Here is a 23,608-nt window from a genome sequence, read left to right as displayed (position 1 = left end):
TTCTATAAAGAAGAAAGGGCCAAAATCCCTCCACAGATGTGTGTAAACCCACTGACTAACTGCAAGAAACAGCTTCCTCGCTGTGCTTTCCAACAAGGTTTTTTCCAAAAAGTACTGTTTAGTTTGGGAATCAAATGCTTATTTGAGTCAGTGATGTGCAAATCAATTTATAACTTTTATGTAATGGGTTTCATTTTCTAGATTTTTGGTTGGTGGTCTCTCTATTTATTAAAATGAAACTACCATAAAAATTAAAGACCATTCATTTCTTTGTAAATTGAACAGTTCCAAATTCGGCAGTGGGTGAAATAATTATTTCCCAAGCTGTGGATAACAAAAGATGGAGTGAAAATTGTAGAAGAAGTCTGGTTTTTAGCTCTTCATTGATTTTTCTATCTTTTCTTTTGCTCGTGTTGATTTTATTTGTAGTGCTTGAAAATGTTTGCATGTTCTCCCCGTGTTTGCGTGGGTTCTCTCCGGGTACTCCGGCTTCCTCCCACCGTCCAAAGACATGCAGCTTGTGGGGATAGGTTAATTGATTAATCCAAATTGTCACTAGGTGTGAATGTGCGAGTGAATGTGAGTGTGAATGGTTGTCTGTCCCTGTGTGTTAGCCCTGCGACAGACTGGCGACCTGTCCAGGGTGTACCCCGCCTTTCGCCCTATGACAGCTGGGATAGGCTCCAGCGCCCCCCGCGACCCTGAAAAGGATAAGCGGAAGCGAATGGATGGATGGATGGATGGATGGATGGATGCTTGAAAATCCTTCATTTTTAGGAGAATTTTTCAGTACATTGTCAGTAATTCCTTGTTTTAGTTTTCCAGTTCAAAGATCCAAATGTCAAAAATGCTGAATGAGCCACAGAGGTGACAGGTTTACAACTATCCTGTCAGCTTGGCCTGCAGCGTCCAGTCTTGCTCATATGTTTTAATCCTCCCAACTCTTACTCTCACTTGTCCAGAGTTTGGCTAATTTCAGATCAGATAAAATCTCCAACTGTGTATTGCACTTGCCCCCGTTTTATTTGAGCTCATTTATGTGAAGAACAAACAATTACATCTATAGCTTCTCTTCTCAGAAGGACAGGTACAACACACACACATCATGCCCTTGTGTGTCCTGGCTGAAGAAACCTGTATTCACACCTTTGACCTGTGATGACATGCGTTCGTATAGCCCCTCTCGTCAATCATCCCTCAGTTCAATAGCTGCTCTTCACCAAGCCAAGCTGCGGGGCGGAGGAACCTTGTGTTGGACCTTGTTCCTCTCCTTCAGGGAACAGAAGATACAAAAGTAACTGTCTGTTCCCTTTCAGCTGATTCACTCCGTACAACACATATAGTATGGGACATATATACATGCCCTGCAGAGCAGCTACTGAACTGGAGTTGGAGCACCAGCATCTTAAGGACAACATGAGCTGTAATGTACAAATGATAAAACCAAACAAAAGTGTGCGGTGATGCCCAACTAGCTGCAGCACAAATATCACCTACAGTTACAGCTTTAAAAAGAGCCTAGGAGTTTGCCCTGGTGGAATGAGCTCCTATACCCTGGGGCGAAGCGAGACCCTTGGTGCTGTATGCCGGTGAGAGAGCTTCTGTAATCCAGTGGGACAGCCTCTGTTTACACAGAGCTCTACCTCTGGCTAGATACGCAAAGCATGAGCTCGATGAATCCAGCTGTGACGCGGAGAATCTGTTGTGCTTAGACAGCAGTGTTGCAGGGCCACCGGCACCATGGTCGTGGGGCAGGGCCAGATAAGCAGCCAGGGACGGCTCCATGTATCGTCCATAGTGACCGTGATGATCACTGTTGTGCATAGAGAAACAGCGTCTCAGAGGACAGGAGCGAACAGTAGATTTCTGCTTTCCTTGCTTCTGTTTAGCATCCATACCAAAACGCAAAGCAAAGCACTGCACAGGAAGACTCTAAATTGGCGCCTTGCGGGCAAACTACACACCAACTGTGCGGTGGAAGCTAACACCAACAGGGTTAGTTAAACTAACTTAAAGCAGTCAGACAACAGAGATAACTAGGAGTAGATAGTTATCCCAACTCAGTAGAAATGTTTTTAGCGAGATGACGAGGATAAGAACTGAGGGATGACTGTGATGACATGGGGTATATGTGTAGGCGGGGCGTGATGTCCCATACAATATGTGCTGTACTGACTAAATTCTCTGACATGCAACTTGGCAGTTACACTTTGTGCTTTTCTAAAGTCATGTTGGAGCATCACCTCCTCCATGCACAGTAACTTTAAAAATATTTTTAAAAAATACACGGGGACAGTCTTCAAAAGCCAGAGCCAAAAACTGTATAACTAAGTTGCAAGCTGACTGACTGATGTTTTGGCACTTATTGGGCTACTTGTTATATATCAGGCTTGGAAACATTTTGGACTTTGTAGGCAGTGTCATTCATTTTCCATTTTTATTCATGTTGACACATAAAACATGGGAAAGAAAGATGTAAGTGTTGCTGACACTCTCACAGACGTAAAGGCTTAACAAAGCCAATGTTTTCTGGACAGATGCCTTTTTTTCATTAACAGTAAATTTCAGCAAAAGTTCTCAAAGACGAAGGGCGTCATTTAAACCATGTTTACAGAGGAGGCCCTTCAGTTGACTGAGGCAGTCAGGCATTACTTTAGGTCACCTGTGTTTACAGGGTCTTTAGAAAGTCTTAAAATGACTTTAACAAGTAATCAAAAGGCCTAAAGATTATTAAACTGTCTTAAATTTTTTAGGTCACCATGAGAATTTTCACAACTCAGTGGCACTATTCTTGCCTCAAGGACACATTAGATCACATATAGCTGCATTGTTGACTTATTTTTAGGCTCTACTTCAGAAGGAAAGTACCAAATCAATCAAATGACTCATTTAACTGTCTTTGGTGAACAAATGCATTGATATCAGCCTAACCAACGCCAAGAGAAGTGGGGGTATTGCCAGTGGTGCAGCACCTCCAATTGCAAAAGGAAAACTGGGGGTAAAATAAATTAAATTAAATAAACAAAAGTACCTTTTGTTTCCCCCTTATAAAAGCATCATGGTTAAATGACGTTACTGGACATCCCTAGAAGTGGTGCATTTTTCAAAATTAGCTATCAGCCAGTACCTCTCACTAGCTAAATGTCCTCATCGACATTTATTGCCTAAACTTCTGAGCACCAAGTCACATTTAGAGTATTATAACCTGCACCCAGATGAAGGTCAGACTTTGGCTTATGAGCTGCCGCTGTGCAGTTTAACATTGTAATCAAGCAGTAATTTCACAGTTCTGCCTTTGTTACCAAAAGGGTACTTATAAATTTGGCTCCATATTTTGATAGGTTTTGGTCAGCAGTGCACAAATAGTTTTATTGTATGTCTTCACTGCTTCGTCTTAACAAACCTCATAGTATGACTGATGTGTGTGTCCGTCGTGTGCAGTTTACTTAGTGTTCTGTTGTGTGCAAGCCACTGTATTTTTTCTCGGCTGTTCTGAGCGGTTCAGTTCAGTTTTGGGTGTTTTGCAGGACTGATAACCTTTGTAACACACTACAGCACCCCCACCTTCAAGGCCCTTCCCACGGCTCTAAGCGAAGTGTCTGACTGTAAAACAGTCTTAACATTTTTCCTGATTTCTTTTCCACTCATTTGCAACTTCTTTAAAGGGCATTTAGCTTTCAAAGGCTTTTTGTTGTTTAAGATGACCAACTTTAACTGTGGTTAAGCTAGACTTGTAGTCAAGACCGCCTAAACCAAGAGGGTATCGGTCTCGAGACATCCAACTCTAGGCTAAGCTGATAGTTCACTTTGAATGTCTGGGCTTAATTGAAAAGTATTATTAGATGGGTCTGAAAGTCATGTAACGTGTTGAACTTGCATTTCAGTTTGAGCAGCACTCAACTCCTGCAGTTGTTTTTGTACAATGAAAGAAAAAAAATACTTCAGATCATGTTTCCTGTCTAAACGTCTCACGTGGACAGCTATGTTCAGTAAAGTTGGAGTGTACATACTTTTTCACATGTGTACGAGATGAGTGAGCACATGGAAACACGCCGTTAATCTTTTCTGCAGTTGTCAGTGTGTGCCATGTGACTGCAGCATCCACTTCTCCTGTGTGCTGCACTCATCTTCCTTTTGCTCTCCAGTGTCAGCTAAACAACAAAGGAATAAATGTTTTGTCTTTGACATTGTACACTTCAGTAACCCTCTCTGTAGCCGAAAGCAGAATCTAAACCACATTTCCATCTCCCAAATGTAATTTCACCTGTATGTCCTGTGAAGTGTCCTTGAGTGAGCAGCAGATTTGGGAGCAGTGCTGCTGCTGTGGACACACAGTTCACACAGGCTGCTGTCACAGAGAAGAAAAGGGACACTAATGAAATGGAAGGTGACAGCTGAGAGATACATTTAGCTATTTACAGTCATTTAAATGATTAAAACAAGTGCTTGTAAAGTAATTGTGCACAATGAGAAACCAGCACTTATACACAGTTAAGACTGACTCAGTGGTAATTTGTTAATGACCAGTACTGAAATACTGTAGTATTGAGGAAAACAAGATCTAAATATCAGTCTTCTCCACTTTATGTCGACAGTTTATTAATGTAGCCTTTAATCTGCTAGGTTTTTCTAACAAATACTGGTAGTTATGTCAACACGCATCTCATTAAATGATTGTTTGTTGAGTCTGTCTCTGTGAGCCCATTAAAATACCTTAGAAGTGTATTTACAGTTTGCAGTCTTTGGCAGGAGCTTGATATTAGGCAGGCAGGAATGACTCAGAGCAGCAAGCTGAGAGGTTTTCGTCAAAATAGAAAAATAAGAAAGCGTATTGGAAAAGAAAAGTGCTGCCAAACAAATAGGACCTGAGCCACACAACCTTTTCTCCACCATGAAGAAATTGAAAACACACACACACACACACACACCTCACAAACGCAAAATTCCCACATACGGGAGAAAGAAAATAGGCATGCAGAGCGTGCAAGAGACGAGGACATTGACGCACAGCTGTCAATGTTTAGTTTTGGATCCATTTTTATTAGTTTCAGTGTTTGTTTGTTACTAAAAGTAATATTAGGGCTAGTTGTCAGGGGCAGGATTTAGACCATGTATTAAAAATACAAACATTTTGTAAAAGCATTTGACATACAGTCGGTCTCAATGAACCGATGCCTCCTCGGGCATGTTTGGCAAGGCGAAAACTAAATAAAACCCATAGATTTCCATCTATTAACTCTGAGCTATTCAGTCCATCACAGGGCAAATGTGGATACAACCACATGTACCCACATTCTCACAGATGGTCACATAAGATATATTAACTTTCCAAGCATGGCTTTGTGGGAGGAAACCACAGGGAACCCATTCAGCCACAGTGAGCGCTCCATACTCCCCTCAATTGGATGGGGCATTCCCAAGCAGTCGTTTGAATCAGGAATTTTCTTGCTGTGACCGTGCTAAGTGCTTGTCCATGTTGCTGCTCATGTACTTCATTTCCACCTAAGTCAAGATATTTTTTTAATCTTCTTTGGTTTTTGTCATGTTTTAATTAAATATATTTTTTAAATTTGCAACATAGTGAGTCAGTGGGCTTGCAATGAAGCTCACAGTGATCTCCCTGTGTTTTGAGTTATAAAACCAAGAATTAAATCATCAAATTAAGAGTGTTTGCATAATGTAGTGGTTTAAATATTTATCTAACAAACAAATCCCTCTGTGGCTGTGACAGGAAGGGCATCCAGCATAACAATCGGGCAAATCAAACATGTGGACCTGGCTGTGGTCATCAAGAAAAGGAAGCTCAGCCCAGAACTACCAAAATATAATAATTAATTTTGCTTCGTTGTTGTTGTTGTGTTAAAAAATGTGAATGTTTGTGAGCATTGCTGTTTGCTTTTGTTAACTTGCGCACAAACCCTTGTATTGATTGGATTAAGCTGCTGGGAGACTCTGATTATCCACAAAACAGACTAGTTGTACAGTAATTAGCTTACCTCTACTTCATGTGGAACAGGTGCTCTTAAAAATACATTGCAGTCGGCTTGGTAGAAGACTTGGCCAGCACAGATAACAAATGCATGAACACATGCTTGGATTAACCTCCAAATCTTCTTGAATGCTATAAAACACACAGTGAAGCCTATCATGGAGATCTGCAGAATACATGCAGATCTGTAAGCTGGGAAATCCTATATTTGCATGACACACCAGCCTGTTTTCCTCCCCCCTTATTCATTGGGTGATTCTTGTGCCTCAGCAGGCTCAGGTCTTTTGAGAGGTGACATGTTGCTTAATGTGAAGTAGGCAGACAAGATGCTCGTGGTGTAGGGAGGGATTTTCTTGCTGTTCTCTGTTTTGCAGCGTGCTGCCAAATGCCTGCTGCCTCATGTCTGCTGCCTCACACACATCTAAGACGGAGTGTGTGTGTGTGTGTGTGTGTGTGTGTGTGTGTGTGTGTGTGTGTGTGTGTGTGTGTGTGTGTGTGTGTGTGTATAGATGTGTGCGTGCCTCTTATCTCCTTTCGTCTCTTCCAGATCGGGACAGGCTTCAAGGATGAAGATCTGGAGCAGCATTACAAGTTCTTAAAGGTAAAGTGTCACAGCAAGGCTGTTGCACTTACTCTTTAAACAGCCACACTGTTGTTTCCTTACATTGATGTCTTGATTTTTTTTTCTTTCTTCCTCTTTTTTAAATCGCAAATGTACAGGAGCCAAATATTTAACTGTAGACTCAACAAGATTAGCTTTGTGTGATTTCAAAACAATCTTTATTTGTCTTATACTGGGCCTTGGTACAGTCTTTTCAAATTGGCTTTTTTAGTGCTTCCTTGAAGCTAGCTTTGCTCTGATAGACTGTCCCTCGCAAACATAAGGTTTGAATGGCCGGCTTCTCCACTCAAAGCCAGAGCTGTGTGCCTGAGGAGACCATACGAAGTATATATATATCCCATCTAACAGACTTCATTCAGAGATAACAGATGACAGTACTGTGTAAAGACATCTGAAGCTTCAGCTTTAGGATTACTTGAATTCATTGTTTGATAAGTACTTACTTGATGGTAACATAAACACAGACGCAGTGAATTTTAGATCAAAACCACAATGAGGTATTTGGGGGGTTGAAGCCGTGAAATTCCACAACTATACATTCATAGATTATATTCTCTGTTCATTCAGTCTCTTCAGATATGAACCAAGATTTTAGTATCAAAATAATAGGACCAGTGTGCAGATAAACTCCTAAGTTACAACTTCATTTTGTAAACAGCACCTCGAGGATACCCTTAAATATCCAAAAGGAGAAAAGTAACAGGAATAAGATCAGGGATTACAGATGTTTTCTACCCTCTAGGCTTATACACGTGTTACATCTTACCTAAAATAAGTTGCACGTGCCTTTCAGAGGTGTTCATTTGGTGTGTTTAGGAAATGCTGGGCTGGCACCAGGAATCACTTCTGTTTTACCAATGAAATAAAATGTGTTTAGTGAAACTGTGTTGGCGTGCTCTGAAGCTGGTTAATGAATTTCTTTTTCAATTTATATTTGAAGAGGTTTGCTCCAGAGCAGCAGAGCAGCAGAAGCATTTGAAGAAACTTGACAACTGCTCTCTGAAAATGATAGCCGTTACGAGAGTGTGAATTCATTTTTGTATTCTGCTGGCTTTATCAGCTAAATTTATTACTTCTTTTACAGGAATAAAAGAGACGGGGTTTTTAAAATACAGTCATCTATTTATAAAACAACGTAATCGTTATTTAATACAGACTGAGCAAACCTGGTGAACACCGTGGGGTTTTTTAAAACATCTCTTTTAGAGATTAAGGGGTTGAATTTGGTGTAACAAACTGCTGCACAGTGTAGAATCACTACAGTGAAGCAGTGATTTAGAAGGTGGTGTAACCTTTTTTCTTTTCTTTTTTTTCTTTGTGAGACCAATAGAGCCTGCACTGTGCTGCTTTGTAATGAAAGTGATGGATGGTGAATTAAGGAAGGCCAGTGGTGTGGCCGTGTTGCTTTAGTTGCAGCAGTGCTACAAGCCGAAGGGACTCGAGACGGGGAGACGATTGGCTCGGTTCACAATCCCCTGGGTGGCGAGTTGCTGTGCTGTAACACCGGGAGCTGCTCCCCCCATTTTTCAGTCTAATCTTTATTCTGATGCTTGAAAATGATTAAGGGTAGTAGACGTTAGAGGCTGACTGATAGTGGAGTTTTGGGGGCCTGATGCAGAATCACGTTCGTTATAGATTTTAAGCAAAAGTACAATTTGACATTCAAATAAACTCTCCCAGAAATGATTTGGGAATGAGTTGGCACTTTTGAAGGAAAGATGCATTTTGTAACAAATGGCTAAATGAGACTCCAGAACTTTGGTGTCATTGATCTGAACAAAGCAGCTAAGCAGTGGTGACACTCACATTCAGTTGTTCGTAGCTTATTATTAACTGAAAATTACATTTAGGCTTCAAAAATCATAGAAGTGGTGTCAATTTGTGAGGAACAAACTACGTAAGTACCATGAACTTTTATTTTCTACATATTTTCTACATTAATCCAAAATGGTAGTGGGCAGTAAAGCCCAATTATATCATGAGATTTTGAAAATTTGCAAAAACCATATTTATGACAATAGAGGGGAAAGAATTTAACATTTCTTTGGTGATCTTAGCTCGCAGGCAGCAGCTTTTATGTGCAAACAAAATGAAGGGCATTTTCCATCCTCCTTTTCCATTGAGTTACTGTCATTGATGACGGACTACCTAATTTGAAGTGTAGCGTTCACAGCATTAATGTAGCAGTGAGACAGCCTTATATCCACTGACATGGCATAAGTCAACTGTAAGTACAATTGTAGTCTCGACAGTGTTTTCTCCAGAAGTTTTAAGTAAAAAAAAGAAAAAAAAAAAAGAACAATGCAACTGCTTAACACAGTTTAACCGGAAAAGCAACTTAACCTTGTAATTCCACAGGAGCCTGCACAATATGATCACATAATAAAGTATAAATCTAAAAATAATTTTTACCCAGGGTGTTTTAACTTGGGTTTATTTGAGCTGTTTAACCAGTTGCTTAAAGTCCTGCGTTACCGCTGTGTAACCGCATTAGTAATTTCCATCCACCATTGGCTCTTCTTGCCATATAGAGTGCAAGGAGTGAGTGCTCAAGCGATGCTCAGGTGAGTGAATGTTTACTTTTGCGTCACTGCTCTTATTTCGCTTTACCTGCCTTCGTAGCCTTGTAGTAGTCGGTGGTGTTTTTGCCTCAAGTGGTGAAACAAGTTCACTGTTCCCATTGTTAGCAGCAACATTTTTCTTGCATATTGCGTTATCATGTTATATTGGATGTCATTGAAGAAACTCCCTTTTTAAGTACTAAAATGACACTGCTCTCGCTCTCAGACATGCCTGGACTCTGTTGTCATCGTCGTGTGTTGCGTCACTTTATCATTTTATGTCATTATCATGATGTGACAGGTTTTTTTAACAAGTTAAAAGTATATTCATGGATAGTGTGATTCTGGCATAGGGTGGAGTCCTAACTCACAGGATGGCCTGCAAAAAACATTCCTGTAGCACTCTTTTTTTTATCATTATTAATATCACGCATTCTTTGTGTTTTTCTTGTTTAATAATACTTGGAAAATGACTTTTGATGCCTTATTGTCACCTTCTGGTGGAAGCAATGTGTTATAGATTCAGGTACAACCAAGGGACAAATACGGTTTAAAATATATAACTAAAATATAGCATTTCAAAAGTTGGAAATCATCAATTGAATTTCAGTTTCTCATTCAGTGAACTGATAAAATGTTATTATTAGTATTCTGATCACACATTTCACATTATAAGCCTGGAACAGAGTTGATACCTAAATGCAGCTTCTGCTCGTCATTGCTGATCATGTGCTTAAAATGTTTTTAAGTAGAACTTCTTTTATTTTTTTTCAACTTACCGTTTCACATCATATAAGCCAAAATGTTCCACAGCAGGCACAAACTGCACAGTTTTCCCAGCAGTAACAACTGTACTTGATTATATAATTGCCACTCCACCTTAAATAAGTCACTTTACATGCCCCGAAGATGAGTTCTTCACTTGGTCCTCGGTGGTGTAAATACATTTAAATCAACATGAATAATTGCATGTAACTGAAATAGCTCACACACCTTTTTAGGCTTGTGTGATGTGTAATTATGATGCTCTGGAAGGCGTGTAAAATTGCAATATTACAGTTTTATTAACTCCACCTAATACTTGACCCATCTAATGATTACAATAATAACTCTATCTATTATATAGCTGTATCTGTGTATCCCCAAGTATAACTGAAAGGCCACAGGTTTGAGCTCCGACAGAACTCAATATTTTATAAGACTCTACACGCCTACCAGCTCATGCATTGTAATTCACTCTGTATTGGAGTGTCACTTGAATGCCCACAGTATAAATAATGTGTGCGGGGAAACAGCACCGCTACAGCTGGAGCTTTCTTTCCCCCAGAATTATTTAACTATGACCCAGTTCTGTGGACACTGCAGCAGTCTCGTTAACATTAAACCGTTTCAGAGGCACATTCGCTGAAATGGCTGTTTCACGCCAAAACAAGATGGGTATCATTTTGTAAAAGACTGACACCTACGCTGACAGAATGATTGCTCGTGTCAAAGTTAAAATGGTACTATTAAATATTGCAGAAGTTGGCTCTTTTTATTTTTCTCGGTCGCCTCGCGGGAACAGAAACAGTTTGGCGGTGAAGCCTGCGAGGTAAATATTGAGTTTAAAATAAGGAGAAAAAAAAGTGCAGTATATCAGGCTGCTTCTAAATGAAATCTGTCGTGTAGGTGTGTGATAATGTGTCTTTGAAATCATGTTGCCCCCACCAAGAAATATGGGAGTGCTCAGACTGTGTCTGCCTCTTGGGATGTGGTTTTTGAGACACGGCACAATTCAGCAGGGCAACCAGAAGCGCTCCATCACTGTCTTTTTTACCAGGTTCTCTGTACATGCATTGCCTATTTTTACACTGTGCATATTTGCATGTACACTGTACGTACACTCTAGTTGTTTTCAGATGTGGGATACATAACACTGCTGGCTTCATCAGTCTGTTCAAATGATGGCAGTCTTTCATTTCGGCATGAGTCACTTTTTTCATGCTTTCCTTCAGACACCCACGGCATTGGGTGCATGCGTGGGATAAAGTACTCTGAAGGAGATTTTAACAGTATATCAGTTGACAAACAATGCATGAGGTCAAAGTTTTATTGTCATGGCTGCTATATTTCAACAGCTGCTTTAATAAGAAGAGTTGCTGCTTACTATATTTAAACATGGAAAGGAGAATATCGGCACGAATAGAAACTTACCAGACTTGAATTTGCCCAAACTCCTTTTTAAGGTCAGCTATTTGGGCCATTTTAGATGCTTCCTTAAATCCCACTATGCACCTAAAACTCTAAGCAAACATTTATGTGTAAAGCCAGGACTTTTTGAATATACCTCGTATTGAACTCTATGCTGTTTTTAAACAACAGCCAGTGCCACCCAATGCTCCCTTTCTAGACAGCCCTGTGCATAAGTTCATGCAACTGCTGGACTCATATTGTCATTTAAGGTCAACTGAGCACCTGTTGGTAACAGTTGTTGCAAAATGTTGCTGAAGTACATTGACATTCCTTTGCTGGTTGCCTTATTGCTGCTAGTCTCTTCCTGTGTGGACGCTGCTCTATTGATGGATTTTGTTGCCGTCTGATGCTGCAGGGATGTAATAAACCTGAACTAACTGACCTCTAATCCAGTTAACTCGGTGTATATGCACAAACTGAGGGCATATAAATTGTCTTATGCAAACTGGCTTGGTACTGAGTGGCGTTAAAAAGTCAGATGCTAAAAGTAATCTGGTAGTGCCTGTCTGATTATGTGACTACATGCATTCAGTTTATGCTGTGCTAAAAGTAAAAATGTTATTTCATCCAACTTGGATTCCAATCACGACATTTTATGTGTGACCGAGTGCCCTGCACAAGCTGTCCATATCTGAAGAGTTTTGAGTTTGAAACGTTTATATAATTGTACTGTAAGAAGAACAAATTTGAGTTCTTTTGAAGAAGTCACCATTAATTCTGGGTACATATTTCTAACATTTATCTAACGTTTTATTCTTAAGTTGGATAATTTAGTGATTTAATCATTAATTTTTCATTTTATGTTCTCTAGGAGCACATCCTGCCCAAGCCCCGTGCTTACTACCGCGTTGACCAATCAGCCGAGCCCGACGTGTGGCTGGATGCTGTGCAGGTTTGGGAGGTGAAGTGCGCTGACCTCTCACTGTCTCCGGTCTACAAAGCTGCAATGGGAATGGTCAGTTCAGTGTCTTAATCCGCCCTCCATGTGTTTCCACTGATAAATTCTGCCTGTTATGCTCTGTTGCCTACAGTGAAAAGTCATAATTAGTGCCTCTTAATTGAGTTATTAAAAATGTTGTAAAAGCGTCCGGTTTTAATAGAACAGATACTTGTTTATTACCCGTGGTTTGGCTGCATGTTAGATGCAGAGTCCCTCAGCGCAAATAAAAAAGGTTTGCCAGAATATAGCTCCCGTTTTAACAGCAGGCAAAGTAAAACAACAGTGGGATGGATAAAACGCTACCATTAATTAAGAAAAATCTGGTGTGAAATTTGCCAGGTGTTGCGTTCGTTCTCTCTATACATCGTATTTTTTTAAACAGTTGAATATCAGATGTTTGGATGAGTAACCAAAAAGAGGATTAGCAGTATCAGTTCTTTTAATACCGTGATCCCCAGGATGGTTTTGACAGGTAATTTGTAAGATTACCCTGAGGCTTCACACATAATGTGGCTACAACTTTCTGCGATAGTCAGTAGCTTGAAAAAGAGTGTATACTTTCTGAGATATTAGAGCAGTGCAATTTGATGTAACTAAAAGTGCTATGTGGATTTGCTAATGATGTTCATCCACTCTGTGTACGTGAAGCTCGAGCAGCTCATGTGAACAGCTCAGGTACTTATGAACAGAATGGTCATCATGCTTTGCTGGGACCCTCGCTAATTCATGTGCTGTTATGGTGGTCTAAGCCAGTTTCCCAACTTTTTAAAAGCCAAAGTTTCAAGGCACAGCAAAAAAATAGCCTGTACTTACTGCAAATTGTACGAAAAGCTTTAAAGATTGAATTGATAGGTCAGATTATTGTCAATGTTGTATACTTATTCGTTCCATTTGACCCCCCAAATTTACATAAAAACCCTTTCACATTTGATAAACTGTAAGTACAGGTCTGAAAATTTTTAAACACACCCTTCACATTCACTATATCTGCATTGTCAAGCAGCCTTGGTTGAAAATGTACAGTACAATTTCTAAAGCCAGTAGAATACTAAACAAGGCAAATAATTCAAAGAGGTTTTTGGAACCGGAGTAAAAAGAGTTGATGTTTCCAAACCTTGAGCTAGCAGGGCTTGAATATCTTTCAGTGCATGTTAGTCAACAAAATATCCAGTACGTGGGGTATGTTAGAAGTAGCAACAAATGATAACTCAGTATCACAGGTCGTTTGCTGGATTTAATTATAATTCTTGTGATCTGCTTTTCTTCAGGTGGATCCAGAGAAGGGCATTTCTCTGAGGTTCCCTCGCTTCCTTAGGATTAGAGACGACAAGAAGCCCGAGGACGCCACGGCCGCAGCTCAGGTACATTAGATCAGTACTGGTCCCCCCTTCATGTCAGATCTCTTATAGGACTAGAAAATATGAAGGATCATGAGGTCAAAGAAGGAAGATCGTGGCCTAGTAAAATTCAGTCATACGCTTGTTTGACCGTGTTGTATAGAAAAGCATCATCATCACTACGGTCGCTTCACAAGAGCTGTCCTGTAAAATTTCATGGGTGAATAGCACTCCAAGGACAGTCTTTTTTTTATATACAGGAATTGGTTTATGTAATGGTCTCCTGCTGCATGTCGAACAGAGCTGTATTACAGTCAGTTAAAGCAGTGTTGGTTTCGGAGAAATATATTGTGAGGCAGCAACCATGATTTGTACTGTACAAACTACAGGACAGTTCAGAAAAACTAATTTAAGTAGACAACACCAAGCTCACCAGCGCAAACCATTAATTGTGTTGTTTTAGTCTAATGGTGGATTTGTGTTTGACATAACTCGCAGAAAGTTTTGCCAGAACACAAATCAACTTTCAGCGGTTTGCTGCCTGCCTCTGAATGACCTGACTGCTGACCCATGAGCATATAAAATTCTTATCACTATGCTGACCTGAGTTACAGGACTGTATATGGACTGTATACTTTATACAGTAAATGTCATGTACATACAAATATTTTTATGTTTTGTTTTTTCTCCTAGATTGTACTATTAGTGAAATAATGGTAAATATTGATATATATTGGAATATTACCATAAAATACTGCAACTTGTACTTAACTATTTTATGTCTTGGGGCTAAAACTGCCAAATATTTCTTCTGTAATCCCTCTTATATAGTGCCAGTGTATATACAAGTAATCAGCTTAAAGCTCTAAAGTGCTTTTCTAAAAACTGTGTTTTAGACAGTTTTTTTTCTACTCTTGCATTTGTTTTCTGTTTGTTTTCCAGTAATACAAATATGGGTTTGAATGTGAATAAAACAAAGTTACTCTTAATGGAGTCAAAGTATTAAAAATATGGAGGTGGAAATGAGCTTAATAATGAACCCTTAAAATGTGAAATGCACAAAATAAAATAAAGTGTCCAATTCTTGTCAATTAACCTAAACATTAGGGTAAGATACTTACCAAAGATGTGATTTCATGCACTTTTCAGACTTTCAGCTGTTCTTCAATTACAATGTCGACGTAGAAAAGATCAAAATAGACATGAAGGTGTTTTTTGTTTAATTTACTACCTTGTCTGTTGGGCCTATGTGTCTGAAACCAGAAGTCTCCACTTCTGTGTTAACATGCACCAGAATGTCTTTATGATGTCTGAAACTCGTACTGAAGTCTCCATGTTTATTTCTTTCTGTATTCTCAAAGTTTTGTTTTCTGAAGGTTGCTTTCATGTATCATTCATAGCCTGACTTATAGAGCATCTTTTACCTGAAAACAACATTGATATTTTTTATGTCCTCCTCCTGTTGACCGTGTTTTCTGATTCACGGCATGATATAAAGAGATCCCCTACGTTCAAAACCGTTTGACTCTAACAAGTCAACAAAATGAAACGAGATTTTTAAAGTTTGATTCCCTGCTAAACATTTTACGACATGATTTCTTGCATCATGCATCGCCTTAGATGCACCAGCTCTGAAACGCACGCCGCGCCTCACCGGGAAAATCCATGCCAGGTTCATTGTAGTGTAACACCACCTGCGCCCAAACTTGTGTAGCATTTCTAAAGACTGAACTACAATAAAATGTTAATATTCACTGAGTTGAATCAATGCCCATCTGTTACTTATAGAGTGTAGATATAGGCGTTTACGGCAGGGAGTCAAGTCAGAACATCAGCCGCATTAAAATGATGCTTCTGTCAGTTTTCATCAGTTAAGATGCACACACGCTCATTAGCACAGCACATCGGTTCACGTTGCCTGACGTAGCGCACGGTTTAAATAAAACTTAACCTCATTCGAGTCGGAGGGAATTAAGAAAACATGAAGACCAGCCAGAACATGTTGGATGCAACCACTTTTGGGCTGAGAATCAAAGCTTTACCTTGATCCTGCGGAGGAGAAATAATGTGATGTTTCATTGTTTTCCATCCTCACTGTGCCACCCTGCTGTACTGGTACTGATACTGCTGATTCTGGGTGGGCCTGCTGTTCGCGCATTATTCATTGTCCCGCCTTCCTCCTCCCTCGCCCCCGAACTCCGATGAGCCCAAGTGAGCGTAGCCCCCGTCTCGCACTCAGCAGCTGGGAGTCACCAACATCAAAGCCCAGCATATGAATAATCAAACTGATATTTTTAGCTTCTCCTCTTCATGTTTCTGACCTCACTTCATGATAGTCTCTCCTTCACTCCCTCCCTCCACCCTGCTTCCCCTCTTTCTCGCAAATCGTCTCATCTCCCTTGTTCTCTCTAAACATCTCTCTCCCTCTCGATCTCTGCAGATCGCCGAGTTGTACAAGAAGCAGCAGCAGATTCAGAATCAGGGGGATAAAGCTGACCCAGAGGACTACTACTGATCGTCTGTAGTCATCAGCAGGGAATAATAAATAATTGAATTTTAAGTCTTGTAATTGTAAATAGCTTCTTTCTTTCTTTGTGTACTGTTGAATGAAAATAAAGGCACTTGCCAGTTTTAAGCGTCCTGTGTACGTTATTGATTTGTTGAGGCTGCTCCTTTTTTACTTACTTTGATTTCCTTTTGAGAGTCAAAATTGCGTTAACATCTTGCCACATGCGATGCACATAAATTCCTAAAACCTGCATCGATTCAGCAGTTACAGCATACCTGCCGGTATCAGATTCCTATCAGAAATTCACTCTGCACAGCTGCCAAGTAAACCCAGAAAAGTAAGGTTTGCATGCAAATATTTTTTTAGACTGTCCTTATTTCTCCTCAAAAAGGCAACAGCAAAGTGTGTGGTAATAATAGTACGAGCCAAAGAGATTGCCAACTGCCTAAAATGTTATTAGTAGCTGACGATGCCGGAGCTGACAGTTGCTCAAACAGCAGGACAAAAGCGAAGCACTCACAGCTTGCATTAGATGATGGAAATCCACTAACTGTCCAGCATGAATCAATCACAGATGTGTGGAAGGAGAGTCGCAGCGGTTTGAGCGCCAAGGATGGGTGATTATGACGTGGAGAAAGAGGATTGTGAGTTTTCTGCACAGTGATTCCATGTGCGAGGCAGCGAGTGCTCGCGGAGATTGAACTACTTTGGTATTTGTGAGCTGTGAGCACCTCAGAATCTATTTTAATGCTAAACAGACTGAATGAGCGGGAAATATTTTGACATTGACAGACGCTCACTGCTTGAGAGATAAGTTTTGCGAGTCACACATCACGCAAGGGCAACAGAGCTGCAATAAGAACGGAGGGGGAAAACTGTTGAACTGCAAATAAGCTCTTGTATCTGCAAGCATGTTGGCAGCAGTGCTTACTGACTAAGCCACAATATTGGCTCTAGGGGTGGTAATGTCAATCCACCATAAACTCCCATTCAACAGTCATCTCAGGGCATTTTCCATTGTAAGGAAAAGGTAAAGAAAGATACTCGATGATCCCCTGTGAGCTACGACATCGTCAGCGGGTGGGGAAATATAAACTACATATACTGGTGCATTTTATGTGTTCGATATGACTGCTTCCTGTTAAAATGGAGTTTTTCCTTCCCACTGTCATCAAGTGCTCGTTTTGGTTTCTGATATGATTGTAGGGTCTTTATAATAACAAGCACCTTGACTGCTGTGTTATTTGACGCAATATAAATAAAACTGGATTGAATTTACAATTTCTAGTCTATGAAAATCAGAAATTCAGTCATTCAAATTATTTTAGAGTTAAGGTTTTTTCGCTGGACACTGTAAAAATGTCCAGTTCTGAAAAGTATGTTTGTTTATGTACTGAATACTTAGAGCTTTGTTTTAACATGCAGTGCAAAAACTCAAAATCTTACCAAGTATATTTGTCTTATTTCTAGTCAAAATGATCTCATTACACTTAAAATAAGACACAATCAGCTACTGAGCAACATTTCAGTAAGGTATAGAAACATGTTTCAAGACAGTGAATCTTGAAACTAGAGAAAAATTAGAGAATTTTCACTTGTTCCATTGGCAGATTTATTTCACTTAATATAAGATATTTTACCTTGAAACAAGAAAAAAAATCTGCCAATGGAACAAGTGAAAATTCATTTTCATATTTGGTAAGATTTTGAGTTTATGCAGTGAATTACTGCATCAGTGTGACGTGGCATGTAGGCTTGTGGCTCTGCTCAGATGTTATTAAATCCCAGGTTGCTTTGATGGCGGCCTTCAAGTCTTCTCCGTTTATGGCTCGTTTGTTTCTCATCTTCATCTTCAGGCGACTTGGTTAGTCAATTTAAACGTATTATTAATATAGAGTGCAAGCTATTGGATGGTAGTTTTGGCACTCTGGGCAGCTCCCCATAAGGCTTTTCAGCAGATGGAAGCATGAAGTGTTATAATATGTTTTGTTAGACAGTTGTGTTGACATAGCCCACCAGCACCACCACATGCCATAGTGCCCCGAATAACAACAGATTGCCGGAATTTCTCACTAGACTTCAAACACCTTGGATCCAGTGCCTCATCAGTCTTCCTCCAGACACCAGGGCCTTGTTTTCCATAACACAAAGTATATTTTTATCTGGAAAGAGGACTCTGGACCACTAAGCAACAGTCCAGTTCTTTCCCTCCTTATCCCAGATAAAACTTCTGACATTGTCTGTTGTTCAGCAGGGGCTTTAGATTAGGAAAGCGACAGTTGGAGCTCCTTTCCTGAAGACTTCTGAGGCTGGTGGCTCTTGATGCACTCACATCAGCCTGAGACCAGCTTTTGACTCCATGTTTCATAACGATCCTCTCAAGCCTGCAGTCGACCCTTTGCTGGTGCAACTTTTCTCTCACTCTTTTTCCTTCTAGTCAACTTTCCACTAATATGCTTCCATACAGCCCTCTGCCACCAGCAAGCCTTTTCACCAGTGCACTTCTGTGGCATACCCTCCTTATGACTGACAGCTCAGCATCACATGATCACAGAGTGTCTTTGTTTTCTAATTCAGATCCATCCTCACTTCTTGTTGGTTTCAAGCCCCAAGATGCCAAAGCCTCACAGTGAGACCTTACTAACCAAAAGGTGACATCGGGATGGCCAGGTTTTATATACAGTGTGATGTACAAAACCAGGCTCAGGGGAAACCGCCATCTGTCTCTGCTTGTTCGGGTGAGCAGAGAAGAAGAGGTGAACAAAGAGAAAAAGAGCATAACAACAAACAATATAATAAACAGGGAGCAGTTTCAGGGGCCATTTGCTTCAGATTACCAAAGGGGACACGAAGTTGATTATATGCAGCAGTGGTATATAAATACAGGCTCACCAGCAGCTTGAGCTTGTAGAAGCATGACTAAAGGATGGTTCAGTTCCAAGAAGGAAAGTTTGAAGGTAAATCTAAAAAGTAGAGAGGGCGCTTGTTTTCCAAACCTGGAAACCGATTCCACAGAAGATGGGCCAGATTGCTGGAGGCTCTTCCTCTGAAGTATGCTATGGGAATAATAAGATACTGTGAGGTCTTTAAGATAAGGTGGGGCTTTGCATGTGGTCCTGAATAAAATGCCTCAACAGATTAGGATTGATTGCTATAAAATCTACTACAAGTTAAACTTTTTTGATCACACTAAGAAAAAAAAATCACAATAGCAATATTACTTCAGTATCTAAAAAGCATCAACAGCTTTTCTTGTGTATTTTTAAGCTAATTATACTCAAAGTGCAAAGTGAGATTGCCTCTAACCATCACTGTTCAGTTTTAATCTTCCTAATAAGCATGTCTTATTGGGGTGATTATTGTGTGGGAGGAAGCCAGAGAACATGCAAACTCTACACAAATGTGTCCCAGAGGATTCAAACCCAGACCCTTTGGTGTGTGAGGCAGCGCAAACCTCTGGATCACGCTGCTGCTCAGCCCCCCACAACAAAAAATCTATTGACTTTACCTGTTTTGTTGCAAATTAAAGCTCTACTGCTGTTGGATGGATTGTTGTGAAATTGGGTTCATTTTCCCTTAATGATGAAGTGTAATCACTTCATTGATAATGCTACTTTTCATCTTGTCTGAATTTGAATTTCCAATGTGTTTTATGACTGAGGGGGAAAAAAGTGATTACCCTCAGCTGCACTTTTAATTAGCAAACCTTTCGGTCTGTAATGATGAACATATTAAGTATTATACCAGCCTGCTTACTGGCATGCAGATGCCATCTAGCTAAAGGCACCACTGTGCATCCTCACAGCTTCTAGCATAGACTTGGAAAATTGTGCCAGTTGTGCAGCATCTAACGCAGCATGTGGCACACTATTGTCAGTGTATTTACATGCAGAGTGGTTTATATTTCCCATAGTCGAAAGCTCTTGAGATCGCTATTTGTTATGCTTTCTCTGCATGCAGGTATGCATACTGCACGGCTGGTGGTTTGCCTATTATTTGTGCGTGTGGGCCGTGTCCTGTGTCTGCTGAGGGGGAGTTTGAGAAGGACACCATTGTGGCTGAATAATCATGGAAATACCAAATCCAGATTTGCCTGCCTGTTTTGTCTTCTGTTTATCTGCAGCACATTTTTCCTCCTATTTTATTCAGTCGTCCTTTTTCTCGTGTAAATACTGAAATGTTTTAGTCTAGTTTCTGCTTTCAATGTGTCGTCTCTCCTGCACATGAATATCATCATCACATCTCATCTTCAAGGAAAAAAACAAAAAGTAAGAACAAGGGCTTGCCGGTGTTACTGAAATCTGAATTTCAACCAGCAGTGTTCAGCTGTGCTGTTGCTTTAGAAAGGAGCTTTAAACATCCAGTTTGAGGGAAAAAGTCCCAAATGGGAATCACGCAGGCAGCAGAGCGTGGAATACTGAGAAAGAAAACATGTAATTAATTTAATCCCATATTGTGTGTGCTGTATGATATTGTCCATTGTTGTGGGTAACTGAAGGTTGACGTGGAGAGTGTCTAATTTGTGTCATTGTGTCAGTGGAGAGGAAATGATCAAATCTCCTTGGTTTGCTGTTGGGTCTAAATGCCTGCATGCTGACACTGTTCTGCATTTGTTCCCTTTTTTCTGCATGTCTGAACGAGGCTGTTTTTGTCATCTTTTCATGAACACGTGCATGTGTGCGTGTGTGTGTGTGCGCGCCTGGTTAACTGCCCGTGTATTTGTGTCACTGATGTTTACCGAGGGGGGCAGCTGGCACGCAGCGAACGCCTGCAGGGCATTGCAGCACAGCGGCCTCCATCTCTCCACTGAGGTCTCAGCCCATGTTCAAACAGCTGTGCTGTTAGTTCACATCAAGTCACCCGTTCAGACTGGACCCAGGGGGCAGTTGCTGCAGACCTACCTGCTCCCTGCCTCTGTTGAACTGTTTATCCACATGTTAAGAAGTGACTGGAGGCTCTTGGATGTGAAGCATGATTTGAAAGGAGAAAGGATCTCTAGGCTTGATGCACATGAAAGGCAAGCTGAAGATTGCTCCTGTGTGCTGAAACTGTCCCTGCTGTGTTCCTCTTTAAACTTTTAGGAAGTGTACCCTAAAGCCAGGATTATGGATTACCTCCAAGTGCACGGGGGGAAGGGGGCCTCTATAAAAAATGCCAGGTTTCACCTTTCTCTGTCCTTTTGTGTCCCTCTCTCTTTCCCCACCCCATTCTCCCACATAAGCTATCTGTCTTGTTCACAATAGCGCTTTCTCCACCCTTAGAACAATGTGTTTGTTCTCCTCCACCTCCTCGCCTTCCCTCCATCCCTTTCTATCCCTCCATCCATTTGTTTGGTGCTCTCTGTGACATCTCTGCGATGCCAGGCCACGAGGGAGAGCGGGAGGGACAGTCCCTGCCATTGTCCCCGGCCGAACCCACGGCATATCAATAGTGTTTTTCTTGAGCTTGAGCGCCCAGCGTTGGCCAGTAACCTTTCGGATTTGATGATGTCAGGCCCCCTCTGTTTTAGGCCCTTTATATGATTTCCCTCGTCCTCCAGTCTCCACTCTAACAGGGTATTAGCTCCTCAACACCAGAGACAGTGCAGAATTGTGCGTGCAGTGTGACTCATCAGCGCACTTCATCAGCTCATTTTAACTAATGCGAGTTGGGTTTAACTGTGCCAACAAATCCTTGAAATGAAACCACAAACAGTGGCGTTGGTAATTGTCTTCCAGTGTTTTTTCTTTTCTGACACGCCATGACAAATCACTGCTGTGCTTAAATTATTTAGATTTAAGCACAAAAACAGACCTAATTAGGGAAAAAGTTTAGCAGCGATATCTCTCATGGTTGAGCAGCATCCTGAAAATCAGACATTTGTTGACTGCCCCTCCACCACCACCCACACTCAGTTTTTCCGTGCTCAAAGTGGACAAGGGTCATAATTTCTGCTGGTGCTTGAGATCTGTGCCACTTGAATGTAAATACATTACTGACTAAGCCCCCCCAGTGGTATCCCTTGACACTAGAGCAAGCATAAGTTGAATGATGACATGTTCATAACCAGCTGCTCACTGTCAGTAAGACAGTGGACACCACTGTCCTCGAAATAAATAAGGAAAGACAAATAATAAAAGTACCTCCAAATAAGGAGTTAAGTTGTCTGCAGCAGACCGTTGTCCTCTCTTTATCCCTTCTGGTTTTGCTTTTTGATAGCGTCACTGCTGGTAGCATGAGTACCAACAGCCCATTGAAGCACAGGAAGTCCAGCCCATCCAGATTTCTGCATCCATACAGTGTGGGAATGATTGGATCCCCTGCTGAATATGTAAGTTTGTTCACTTACAAAGAAATTAACAGTCTAGTTTTTATGGAAGTTAGAAACACAAGTTATAAACTGATTTTGGTGACATTAAGTGGAAGAAGTATTTGATCCCCTAAAACCCAACCAGATTTCTGTCTCTCATAGATTGCTCATATAGTACAAATATTGTAACTGATTAATTGATTGTAGATACTTCTGGTCTAAATTTGTTATGTGTATACGGCACATCTGTCCACAGAATCAGTTTCCTCCATTTCACCTTCATGGGCAAGCCCAAAGAGTTGTGAAAGGATGTCAGGGGTAAAACTGTAGGCTGGACTACAAGACCATCAGCAAGAAGCTTGGTGAGAAGGAGACAACTACTGGTAAGATTATTTGGAAATATAAATATAAAATGACCATTAAGTATCTGAACAGTGTGAAGGAGAAACCAGGAGACTAAGGTTACATAAGGTCCAGCAGCAGGGCCAGTATCTGCTCCATCTGTGTGAGAAACAGCGAGAGAGCTTCCAGAGATGTGCAGGTTTCTGATCAAACAGCTTGAAGGCAAAAGGGGGTCTAATAAGGTGTATCTAATAAAGTGTCAGTGTGTGTGAATTTTCCTATACAAGCTTTGTAAGCACAAAATATCTGTTTTTACCCTAAAATCTAGTTTTTATTTCAGTTAACTAAAATTGCACTTAGCTTTATTTTTTTTTGTTTTTGTTAAGTTTTGATTAAGTACAATAACCTTAATAGACTTAGATTAACAACAGTGGATGCCAAGTATAACAAACGCGACTTACATTCATACCATATCGTAGTTAGTTTAACAGCATTTTACTAACTAGGACATATAAAACATCTCCACGAACAGGAGGTCCACAAAAGCGATACCACATACCTCCTATGGAGAGGCTGTGATACATCACAGACATCTGGACTCGCAAAGCAGTGTGACTCTACTGTTTTTCAGCCACGATTTTATTAGACATATTTTCAAGCTTAGTGACTTTTTTTTATTAAGCACAAACAGTGAAAAAATACCAGGCAATAAGGGAGAAAAGTTGGAATACTCTCCACAAAATTAAAAATAAAAAAAGAACCTATGCATGACTGAACTTCAAATGGC

General features: G+C 40.5%; 1 protein-coding gene across 1 annotated transcript in view; it reads left to right on the top strand.

Moving 5' to 3' along the window:
- The window catches only part of lig1 (ligase I, DNA, ATP-dependent), a 66,329-nt gene extending 50,004 nt beyond the window's left edge, over positions 1–16,325 (top strand). The window contains exons 24-27 of the mRNA XM_080907034.1: positions 6,537–6,590; positions 12,216–12,359; positions 13,613–13,705; positions 16,122–16,325. Of these exons, the coding sequence (XP_080763160.1) occupies positions 6,537–6,590; positions 12,216–12,359; positions 13,613–13,705; positions 16,122–16,196 (366 nt within the window). The 3' untranslated portion in view covers positions 16,197–16,325. The remainder of the gene's footprint in view (positions 1–6,536; positions 6,591–12,215; positions 12,360–13,612; positions 13,706–16,121) is intronic.
- The last annotated feature ends 7,283 nt before the right edge of the window (positions 16,326–23,608 follow it).

The sequence above is a fragment of the Rhamphochromis sp. 'chilingali' genome (genome assembly GCF_963969265.1).
Source record: "Rhamphochromis sp. 'chilingali' genome assembly, chromosome: 16".
Classification (NCBI taxonomy): Eukaryota; Metazoa; Chordata; class Actinopteri; order Cichliformes; family Cichlidae; genus Rhamphochromis; species Rhamphochromis sp. 'chilingali'.
Note: the sequence above shows the minus strand (reverse complement) of the source record. Positions and strands in the feature narration are given on the sequence as shown.